This window comes from Triticum dicoccoides, chromosome 3A, assembly GCF_002162155.2.
Source record: "Triticum dicoccoides isolate Atlit2015 ecotype Zavitan chromosome 3A, WEW_v2.0, whole genome shotgun sequence".
Lineage (NCBI taxonomy): Eukaryota > Viridiplantae > Streptophyta > Magnoliopsida > Poales > Poaceae > Triticum > Triticum dicoccoides.
Window position 1 is genome coordinate 547,478,256 of NC_041384.1, and position 12,112 is coordinate 547,490,367.

The window sequence follows — 12,112 nt, forward strand, 5'->3', positions numbered from 1 at the left end:
GATGATGCAATATTTTAGATATCCTTTAACATTGCCTGTAACTTGCATGTGCTTTGGGATGCGTGCATATATGATTTCTTGTTAGATAGTATAGATTTATTGAGTGGGAGCTTGGTGTGTCTTGAGTTTGTGTTGGCTAGTCACTATGGCAGAATGGGCCTGGTTTATATGGTAGCTAGTGAACCTGTTATTTTTGTAGTTTTCATGGGGATTTTCTCTAGTTGCTAAATTTCTACTTGTATCGAATGGTAGAGTTCCTGCCCAAGGTGGGACAAAGTACAATCAATGGAACGGGGGCAGGACTTTTTCCGCTGGCTAAAGCTGTAGCACGTACGTGTAACAATAAAACTCAAATAACATACCTGGACATGGTTTCATAGCAAGAGAGAGAGAGAGAGAGATTAATTAGATAAACTAATGTTAAAAAAATCAAAAATGTTATTGCACAATAAACCATTACACAGCTTACTTCTTTGTATATGAAAAGAAGTAACAAATTCGTATGGCACACACAGCAAGCCCACCAGATAGCATTGCTCAACTTCCAAAGCCAAATTAAGCATATGTTTAAAGCATAAAACATTTTTAGAACCCGCGGTTAGGCTTGACCCATAGGAAGAAGTATATCTAAAAAAACCAATGCATACACACACACTTCTACTAGCTAGCTATTTTGTGCTTTGGGAGAGCATTATTAAGTCCTACCTTGAGGATAAAAGTTGCAATCCATACCACCGATCGATCAGCTCCATCTTCTTCAGGATATCGATCGATCCAGCGTTGTACTAACTAGCTAGGTGGCAGCTAGCTCCCTGTCTGGTCATGGAAAGCTCTCGCCGAGCTCAAGGATAAGCTTTGGGAGCCCAGGTCATCAACTGGGAACTGATCGGCCTCGGACGAGTAGTAAACCAGCTGATGCGACCTTGGAGCCAAGGAGAGTAACGACGGGAATGCCGAGTGGTGAGCCGCGGCGGCGGCAGCAATCGAGACCTGTGGCGAGCCAGCGCCGCCGCTCTGGTGCACACTGCTATTATTCCATGACTCGCCGGTGAAATTGTATGGCATCCCGCTGTTGACCAGTCCCAGGGAGTTGTTATTGAGCCCCATGAACCGGTGGTAGCCGAACCTCCCCATGTTGTGGTGAGCTCCACCGCCATCTGCGTCGGCCCCGGCCTTGACGCCACCATCTCCGGCAAGCGTGGACGCGAAGTGGCAGAACTTGTCATCGACGTGCGGCATGAGCGGCATGGAGGAGGAGGTCATCATGTGGTCCATGAGGTCGACCTGGTGCGGCGGGAACTGGAGCGGCGGCAGCTTGTCGATCTCGTGGCGGGCCGCGTTGAGCAGCCAGTCGACGACCTTGCTGGGCTGGTTAAGGCCCAGCCGGTCCTGCAGGTCGTAGAGCTGGATCGCCGTCTGCACGGACAGCCGCACGCGCCGGTCGCGGAGACCCTTGACGGTCTTCACCTTGCTGTGGCGGTCCTTGCCGCCGAAGACGCGCGACACGCGCACTATCCGTGACTCCGTCTGGGACGACCATTGCCGCGACGTAGCCACCGCGGCCGCGTGCTTCCGCGCTAACTCCTGCTCCTCCTCCGCCGCCGCCGCCGACTGCTGCTGCTGGGTGTTGCCGCTCATCATTTCAAGTGACCTCCGACGACGAAGCGCATCGTCGATCGGCTTTCGATCATCCGCTAGCGCTAGCTAGCTTCACCTGCCATATCACATCATCAGCTCGATTAATTAACATCGCATGCAGCTGCAGGCCTGCAGCTAGCAAGGAGATTTAATGGTGTTTCTACAGGAGCAAGCCACCAATCAAGCATGCACCACCAGTCCACCACTGTGCCCGAACGGCGCGCAGGGGGTCTACCGGCCGGTCGATGTGCGCCACGTACGTACGTACTGTTCCATCGGCAACGGGGGGATGGGATTGGGAGAGGAGAGCGCGCGCGGCAGCTTTATTCAAGCTGCATGCAACTGCTGCAGCAGGGTAGATGGAAATGGAACAACAGCAGCTTGAGCCCCCCATGGACGCTGTGGATGCGCAGGCGCACGCGGCACGATCTGCATGCGGTGCCCAAGAGAATGATTCCATGGTTGAACATATGAACGGCTCAGCCCTCTTTGATTGTTCTGCAGTCAAGTTATGAATCGGGGTCGTCCTACAAGTCTCACCACTGGGCCTCTGTGAAACGAGGGGAGGGGGTTTGTATTGAGTGCTAGGCTGCTAGCAGCTGCTTCCTTTTCACAATCCTGCAGGCCTGTCTGTCATACAACCTAAATTTAATTCCGTGGATTCGATTGGGATTTCTTGAACTAAAAGTCTGTGGTGTCAGTGATTAGTACTACAAGCGATGAGACTGGGTAATTCAAACTATTCGGTTCAGATCGGGCGCTCCCACAAGGAAAAAGGAGAAGAGAGAGAAAGAGAAATGGTCCTCCAGCTCGGGATCCAGTGCAGTTTTGGTTTCGATACAAGAACACTTCGGTGGGAAAGGAAAATAATCTTATAAGGACTTAAAAATTCCAAAGAATCAGTATACAAAGCGAGAGGGATTAACAAATCTCCCAGATCTGCCGCATGAAATTCTAATCAAGGACCACGAAAAGGCACCAAAAATTAAGAAATCCCACAAAATCCTATCAGTACTCCCGTGATCTCAAATTCCATATAGAAAAGAATCAACAAATCAAAAAACCATGTAAATCGTATATATACACACCCATGGGAGAGCTAGCGGAATTAAGGAAGCACGCTCACAAGAACTCACCGAGCTTTGCTAGCTAGGCAGCTCCAGGCCCGCTGCGGCGCGCGGAGCTGCTCGGTCTCTCCGGCCAGCCAGCTCGCGGTCAGCTTCCGTAGACGAACCCTAGCTAGCTAGCTGCCAGGTAGCTTGAGAGCGGCAGCCGGAGCGAGAGCGAGCTAGCGAATTAGGATGTGGCAGTGGAGCTTGTGGTGGGTATTTACAGTACTGCCGCGACTGCATAAATGGTGGGATCGATCAATCGATCAGCAGCTAGCGTCGCTGTCGCGTGTCCCTGTCCTTTTACCACCATAGCTGTGTTGTGTTGCTCCCCCGCCTCACTTCACTGCATCCATCGACCCCCTCCCTCCACCCACCCTTACGTACGTAGCGGCGGCCGGATGACCTGGCCACCGGCTCATAGGCCTACGTGGGCATAAATGTACGTCTGAACTTCAGCTTAATCACTTCCCTGCAAAAAAAAAGTTAAAAAAAAATAAAAATTGAGCTCACGCGTGTAACACGTAGTACAAGGTTATTCCTTTTCATCGTTAAATTGACCAGCAATATATGGTTACTCCTCCGTCCGGTGAAAAGTGTACGTCTAGAAATTTTAGGACAAATTATGAAGTGGAGTAAAAAATGCATTAGGAAGATGCAAGCCACCATCTCTCTCCTCTTTAATTACCCAACCCTCAATGAGATAAGTGCATGTAGAAATTAAGAAGACTGTATATAATGCTATTGATCTTGATTACCTTATGATGAGGAAAAATATTTTAAAGTGCATTGAAAAGATAGAAGTATACTTTTTTTGAACAAATTTTAAACCCAAACATACACTCTTCACCGGGCGGAGGGAGTATATGACAACCGAGTGTTATCCTCCTTGAAAAAAACAAAGTCATTCATTTTAGGGACAGTCCTCTCCGACTCATATACTATAGCTAGCCACCAATAAGTCTTATTTGTTCCTATTTAGTGTTGCGAGCTGCGACTTAGTTTTGCTGGAGGCATTCTTTGATGGTACTACCTCTGTACCAAGATAAAAGACGTTTTTGTAGTTTAATTTGTATTGCAAAAACATCTTATATTTTGGTACGAGGAAGTACTATTTCGCATGAAATGATAAGATAAAATATGCTTGACCTAACATTTACCCGCGCGCGTATGCATGCAGTGGCAAGGAGCGGCGAAATTTTCGTTGACATTGACATGCAACACTTGTGCCTATGGATTATCAGCACTTAGCAGCTAGCTTAGCTAGCTAGCTAGCTAGCATGCCAGCCGCTTTGCCTTTTTAGAAGCTAGAATCCGAAGCTTGCAAGAGCAAGTTGTGAATTCTGCCATTTACCAGCGCCTTCAGGCTGAAGCATGGCGAGTGCATGCACAACTTTGAGATATGTTGCTAGATTGCTTACATATTGGGCTTTCCAATATTTGGACCGGATACACTACCGCGCGCACCTTTACAAATCTTTCGACATCGAGGTCTAGGAGGCTACCTAGTTTAGGCTAGGGACCATTCTTCTTTGCAGCATCAACTAGAGCAGGACCACTCCAGCTTTTATCCACAGTAAAGACATAAAATTTGGACCAACAAAGGAGGGAAATAATCGGACAGAATCATTTCCATGTGAAGTTGGATGAATTGATTCAGACTAGTTCATCTTCAGTCTTCACGTATTCATAAAATTTCAGTATCCAAGGATGCGCCGAGTGATGTTGCTCTTCTGGTTCCCGCCAATTCCTTCGCTTCTATAGCTGGGGTAGTTTTTTTGACTGCCTTCAAGTTTCGCTCAATATAGCTCCTTCTGTTAGAAATTAGTATAAAAATTCTTGGGCGCATATCAAGGCCTCTTCTGTCCTAAGGAGACCATGCGTATATGTTGACATATTAGGCTGGCCATGGTGGTATCTTAGCCGGTATCATGTACTCGAGACTATCAAACATGCTGATGTGGTAGACAATTAAAAAAGAGAGAGGTAGGGTTAGAGTAACATAGGTAGATACCATATCATAATAAATATTATCCTACTATGTGTCATGTACGGCGATAAATAAGATCATTTATTATACTATGAACTACAAAGGTAGTATCATACAGTAGTATCATATGCATGATAGTAATATATGATACTCCCCATTATGAGTAGCCTTAGGCCTCTCATGATGGTAGTAGAGTGAATTGCAAAAAACCACCACATTTGGGGCATCGTCTGTAGACAACCACGAGGGCGCTAATTATTTACACAAAAAACACCGCACATTCAGTAAACTTTTTGCAGTTTGCACTGAACGGACGATTTGCTTCGTTTGATTGCATTTCCAAAAGCTGGGGCCCGGTTTCCTCCTGTGTGGCATAACAGATGGGAGACGGCGCCGTCAGCTCAAGACGACTTGGTCGGATCACGTCGGACGGACCGACCGCGCCGTCCCCACTCCACTTCTCACTCTCTGCTCTCCCTCGGGCTCCATGGGGAAGGCGAAACCTAGCGGTGGCGACGGCGGCGGCGTAGGCGGCGCTTCTGCTGGCGATGCTAGTGGTGGCGGCGACGAAGATCCACTCGTGCACTGCGGGAGCTCGAATCCTTCTTAGGCACTTCCTCCTCCCCATTCCCCGGAGTACGCGAACAGCTAGGGCATTCGTGAAGGTGGTGAAGGCAAATCCGACGGGTAGCCATCACTTTGCATCCTCCTTCAGCGGTGTGGTGTAAGCCATCCGTCCTCTCCCCCTCCTTACCGTTTCCCCAATCTGGATTCTAGGGTTAGGGTTCTAGGGTTAGGGTGTAACTGTTACAGAGTTGGGGATTATGTTGTAGGTATTTTGTTAGAATTATAGGGTTACAGTAGTGGTTGCTAAATGCAAATTAGCTTGCCCTTAATTATCCAGTCAAGCTAATTGAATTTGAACTGCAAAGTTCTTTTTAACTTAACTGTAACTCTAGTTTTAACAGAATGGCTCAGTAGTTTTAACTGCAATTGCACACTAGTTTGTGGAGGGCATTCTGGAGATGATCTAGCCACTCCTCGTCTACCCACTGCACTAATACACAATTATTAGCTCCATGCAATACAAGATAAAGTAGTTCAAACACGCTGTCACATGTTACATATTCAGTTAAGTTCATGTTACAGTTAAGATGCATATTCAGTTGGATCAATTCAACTGACAAAATTAAACAACAATTATTGTGAGCATGTTCCCTAACATGAACATTGACTATGAACAAAAATCAGTATCTATGAACACTGAACAAGAACTGTGAACAATGAACAGTAAACCCTAGAACATGAACAATTAACCCTAGAACAGATGAGCTGTACTACACAGGAGAGGTATCAGTTTGCAACTAATTTCCTAACTTACTTCTAAGGCACAAGCAACGAACCTCCTCCCAGTGCTTATCCCCTCGAATGCAACACATTTCTTCCATGGCTTGCCATGCTCGCACATCACCCTCAAATCATCAGCAGCACCAGTGAACAACGAGTCACCGATTGTTGCCGGGATCTGGGAAACACAAATGTATTGGTTCAAATTGAGTTGAAACCCTAAATAAAAAATGCCCAAATCGAAACCCTAATGCAGTCCTGGTGAAATCAACTGGCCTTAATAGGGGAGTCGTAGGAAGAGATGAACTGCACGTCAGAGTCCTCACTGCTCTCGCCGTCGCTCCAAGACACCATGGCGGCCGGCGGCGAGCAGAGACAAGAGGCGGCAGAGCAAGGTTGAGAGCGCGAGAGAGAAACAGAGGAGCGAGTGAGTGAGAAGTGGAGTGGGGGTGGCGCGGTCGGCCTGTGAGCCGACCAAGTCGTCTCGAGCTGACGGCGCCATCTCCCGTCCGTTATGCCATGTAGGGGGAAACCGGGCGCCAGCTGTCGGAAACGAGTCAAACGAAGCAAATCGGCCGTTCAGTGCAAACTGCAAAAAGTTTACTGAATCTGTGATGTTTTTTGCAAATGATTAGCGACCTCGTGTTTTTTTGCAAATGATGCCCCAAATATAGTGGTTTTTTGCAATTCACTCTGGGTAGTATCATAGTGCATGCATGGTTACAAAGTTCTCGTTGCATAATATCAGTATGCCAACTTATTCATTAATTTATAGAAATAATCTCAATATAAAGTTGCGTACAAGGTGTACTTGGCATTAAATTTGCTTGTTCTGTGTGGTATTATACTGTAAACAATGCTATTGGTATCATCTCTCATCATTATTTATAGTGTCACATCATATTAATGCATTTGTAGCATTGCATGACACTTGATTATGATAAGTGGGAGAGGCCATATCCCATGCCGGAAGTGAGGGAGTTACGCTCTGGGTGCAACCAATATGAGACAGTAGCACAGAATACGTACAACCGTTTGGATGGCGATCCAATAATAAAATATGTGTGTAAGCATTTTTTTACTATTTGTGCCTGTTGTGACATTCATCATGTAAATTTTGCTCTCTTTTCTTTGTACCGGAGCTGCTCGTGATACTTTGATACTTGGTTTGTTTTAATAAATGACCATGTGCATCACTTGATGCAATCCTCCTTTTCGAAAGTAAAAATCCAATGTGGTATATTAGAAGAATATTAAGATTGTTCTCATCTCTTTTATGGTGATGTCGTGTGAATCCAATAGTTTTGTTGATGATTTCTTTCCTTCTCTTTACGAATAAATACATATGTTCTTTCTGCCTATGTTGAGAAAAGTTGTGCATACTACATAAATAGCTTACATAACATATGCACCTTATTTCTTCAAATTTCTAAAATATGTTTGTTTCAAAGTATATTATTCTACGCTAATACCAAGTAGACTCAGTATGAAGTATATTTACTCTAATTGGATCATGGATGTCATCATGTCATTCCTGTTATTGAGCAAGGTCTTGTTTTATACTAGTCCCTTCTGATTCATTATTATTAATTTGCTTCACTGTAAATACCATCAAGCAATAATACACATGCGTGCCAGAAATGACAAAAAATGAGAAAAATTAGTGGAAAATGACAATGCAAGATTTTATGTGATCCCCTTCGGCCTGAAATATAATGCATAATTGTTTAAAAGAAGGCTTTGACCAATGGCCACTCTATTAATATATAATATGCATGAAATACAAATAATACAAGTGTGTTCGTATTGAAAGAGATTGTAACACCCAAACCGATAGTTGTTTTTTCTGGAGTCATAGACTGACACAAGTCTTTAATTCCTGCATTGATGCACACCTTGTCCTCATTTGTATGCACTCAATAAGAATTTTTCGGTTGGTCATCCATCCCTAAATTGCACGCTTAACCCAGAGGGATCGATCTATTGTTACCACAGCAACGATGCTACACTTGCGGATGACCGACCCACGGAAATCATCTACGCGTGGAGGGGGAGCCAACTGATTGGGGCTTATTTTTCACTCTGCGTGAATTGCGGGCTCACATCGCTATCTCCTTCTGCCACATCAGAGCGTAGCCAGCTTTCCGTGGAAGTTGCGCGTAAGTGTACCATTTTCGGTTGCCACAGTCACAGGGTGTGCGTTTTAGGGCGGAGCACCCTTCTTTTGCTCACGCACTTGCTGCCACGCCGGCTCGTGTATGTGGCTTGTGAGTTGCATGTTGTAACCATTTCACGCACTTTCTATTAACACATTGATATGTAATCTTGCATATTCACAGAAAAAAGGAACTGTTTGTATATCTAATTTCCCGTTAGTTAAACGTGTCTTATACGTATACTAGGTATAGCCCTCCCTCTCTCATTTAGCCATTCATTTGACATTGACTGGCAAAGATTTGTCCTTAGTCTTTTTCTCACTTTTAGTACTTCTTTTCAGGAACACGTACGGACGTGTTATAACTGAAATAATATATCAGAAGGACCCAGAATTCTCTGCACTCTGCAGTTCATTGGGATGCAAATGCATGCATATACTGCATCACTGCAACATAATACCCAAATGGAAGGGACGAGCCATATCATATATGTCGCCCTTACACCACATTGACAAAGTCATGCATGTATCATATGCATAAAATTTGTGCGCGGAGAGCATCCCCCCATATCCTCCTGATGCCTACTTTGCAGACTAGCACGACCATGCGTGATATCCTCGGAAATTCGGAATTACTCGATCATCTCGTCCCAAACGCCTTCCCACTAGCTGATAGTGTGAGGAAGAGTGCAAGTCACATCAATTAAGTGACAAACCTCAGAGGTCATCACAACATCATGGTATATGTATACAGAGGTCCCCTTGGACAATTCAGTAGTATAATGGGACCAAAGACACCAAACAAAGTAAGGTCCCCAAACTCGTAGAGCATCTCACAAAGTTTCCATCCATAAAATAACTACCGTTTAGCGGAAGTTGGACAAAAAAAACTCTCCAAACAGTTTCCGTAGATGCGCAATTTTTTACGGGATCCAATAAACACTTTCAAACTTCTTCTCCATCTGCGGGAACATGAGTCCTCCGTTAAGCGTTGGCGGGACGCAGTCGCTAAAGTTTCAGGGCGCCTCCAAACTTGCCTGTCGCATCACCCCGTCACCGCCTCCCAGCACCTGCGCCCGCCGTCCCACCACCTCCCCCACATGTGCCAGCCACAGCTACCTCCTCCCCGCACCGGCCCCTCTGCCCCACCGCCTTCCCCGCATGCGTCGCCGACCGCAACCATGGATTGTTGTCGCGCCGTATTGGCCGCGCGTGCTCCGGCAGCACCCGGCTGCTGCTGGAGACCCGCGCGCCATCACCGCCACCTCCGGTCGTCGTCACCACCAACACCCTCTTGTTGCCTCCCCGCCACACTGCCCCTACACTTGCTAGCCGAATACCGAGACCTTTGCCGCCGCCTCCCGAGCCCCACCACCAGCCGTCTCCGCTAGCTCCGATGAGCCACCATAGTGGACCGTGACCCCGATGAGCTCTCCCGACGTGCATGTGACACTTATATGCTTGTTTAATGGGAAATAGAAAAAACTGATCTTAAGGGAAGATGTTTAGAGGAACTGGGAAAATACCTCACTAGACAACTTCCCATAAATATGCATAAAACCGCTCTTATGGCCGGGATTTTTTTACAAGAACTGTTGGAGATGCTCCTAATAAATACTATAAAAATCAATGTGCGAGCGCGCATGTGTGTGTGTGTGAGAGAGAGAAAGAGAGAGAGAGGAGGGGGCGGACGAGAAAATGGTCACCTTTGTGTTGTAACTTAGCGTACAGAAACACCAATTGGTCGTGCATTAGCATGATATATACTCCTTCTGTTCACAAATATAATATATTTTAGATATTTTAATATGAACTACATACGAAGAACTGAAGAGAATGAATAAACACATTAAAACGTGTTTATATTTTTTTTAGAAAAGGAGGATGACCCCGGCCTCTGCATCTGGGCGATGCATACGGCCATTTTATTAATTATTCTCACAAGACCTTACAAAGTAATACAACAATAAGACTAAAGCCGCCGTCTAAGCCACTCTATCCAGTTGATGAAGGGGCGCAGATAGCCTGGGCCTAATACCAAAGAGGCATCGCAGCCAAACCTAACATCTAGGACCTGAGATCCCATCCAGGACGCCTGCCGGGCATGGGTCTCACCGGTCCGGCGTGCACTCAGAGGCCGCCGCCACCAACTTCCACCGCTCCATCTTCAGAATTGTACTGATGCATCAACCTTGCTCGGTCCAGCTATCGTCGACGCCACCACGGCGCCCAACGGCACCTCCTCCCTGCGCGCAAACATCTGAGGACGTCGCGGTCGCTACTGATACATCTCAGCACCATGCTACCAAGTACCACCAGCCATAACAGCTTGAAGTCTTTGGAAGATCTGTCGTGCGTAGCACCTGCCGACCAGGCATGAAAAAGCGTAGCAGCTGTCGGTCAGGCATGACTTGACATCTCCACCGAAGCTCCGTGCAAGATGAAGTCGCTCCACCTCCAGCCTCTCTGAACGGGATGGGAGCACCCCAGGAAGAGACGGCGAAGAGTTGGGCACCACAATCACCACGAGAGCCGGACCAGCCGACCGCCATGGCGAAGCGACACCACTAAAGAGAACTGCCGCCATCACGAACGCCAAGAACGCGCTGCAGCTGTCTCACCTCCCCGCAGACCCAAAGCGGCGCCTTAAAGAAGGTGACGGAGCCGGGCACCGCCGCCGCCCAACCAAAGTTGTGGGTTTTCACCCGGGTGCAGGGGGAGGACGAGGGGGAGGGAGCTGGATCTCGAAGCCGCCTTCAAGAAGGAAACAGCGCCTGGGGCGCCGCCGGCGTCGTGGCCGCCGCAGCCGGCCAAGAAATTACTCCGATCCAGAGATCCCAACCCCACATCCGCGCAGTCCGCCACCAGATCCGGCCGGATTGACGAGGAGGAAGCAGCATCACGGGGGCGCCGTTTTCAAATTTGGCGAAGGAGAGCAGCAGGGGATCCCTCTACGTGGCTCCCGCATCCACCGCCAACTCGCCGCCCGCGCGGCCGAGAAGACGCGGTCCACAACTCTGACGAGCGCCGCCCGCCTCCCGGACGACGCCGCTCTCACCACCAGAGGCCGCCGCCTCAAACCCTATGCCCGGGCCGGACGAATCTGGCGGATCCGATCCATGCGCCTGCCCGAGCGCGAGAAGCTCCCCGCCGCCACCTTCCTTGGCTGTGCCCAGGGCCTGCCCGGCGCTAGCCTCTAGCAGCGGCGAGGACAGGAGGAACGTGGTGACGACGAGGGGCGGCGGCGCGAGATCGCCCCCGTGTCGCCCTAGCGGGGCGACGCAGGGGTACGGGCTATCGTGTCGTGTCTAAAATGGGTGAGAATTTCACTTCTCCGGCCTCTCTAAAACAAAGTTAGAACATCTTATATTTGTGAACGGAAGGAGTACTACATACCCCTTGGCGTAAAATGTTTGGCCGGGGAAAGAAATAATCCATGAAGAACGTTTGCCAAGGCAACTTTATTTGCACATGGCTACATACCAGGCCCATGCATGTTTGGAGTTGAAGGCGTTCTAGTTCTAGGACCAATCCCCTTATGACTAAATATCTCCACGGCCACCTGCTCCATGGAGATGGACACTAAAAGACATGCAATCAGAGCTGCCGTGACTGTGCCTGCCTGTGGGCGGCAGCCATAGTAGTGCCGCCAGTGTCCCTGCTACATACATGCACGACGATCGATCACATATCTGCCCCTTTCCTTTTGAGCTCGTCTCACCAGCGGCCAGCCAGTAATTGCATGCTTCAGCGCTCGCTGCCGAGAGGCTTGCATACTCGCAGGGCGTAGCTGAAAAGGAGGTAGCCGACCGTGGTCCTGCGGTGTGTGTGGGAGGCAGACGCAATGCTGGGGTCACCCGCCACTAGCGGAGC

At 48.1% G+C, this 12,112-nt stretch overlaps 1 protein-coding gene across 1 annotated transcript; it reads right to left on the bottom strand.

Moving 5' to 3' along the window:
* Nucleotides 1–503: 503 nt before the first annotated feature.
* LOC119269088 lies at nt 504–3,052 on the bottom strand. The gene is made up of 2 exons (XM_037550839.1): nt 2,775–3,052; nt 504–1,714 (listed from the first exon to the last, which is right to left on the bottom strand). Exon 2 carries the CDS (start codon nt 1,639–1,641, stop codon nt 805–807), a length of 837 nt encoding a protein of 278 aa, XP_037406736.1. The 5' UTR covers nt 1,642–1,714; nt 2,775–3,052; the 3' UTR covers nt 504–804.
* Between the last annotated feature and the right edge of the window lie 9,060 nt (nt 3,053–12,112).

What these genes read in the sequence shown, in the direction of transcription:
- LOC119269088 (XM_037550839.1), bottom strand. Translation starts at nt 1,641, where the DNA reads ATGATGAGCGGCAACACCCAGCAGCAGCAGTCGGCGGCGGCGGCGGAG.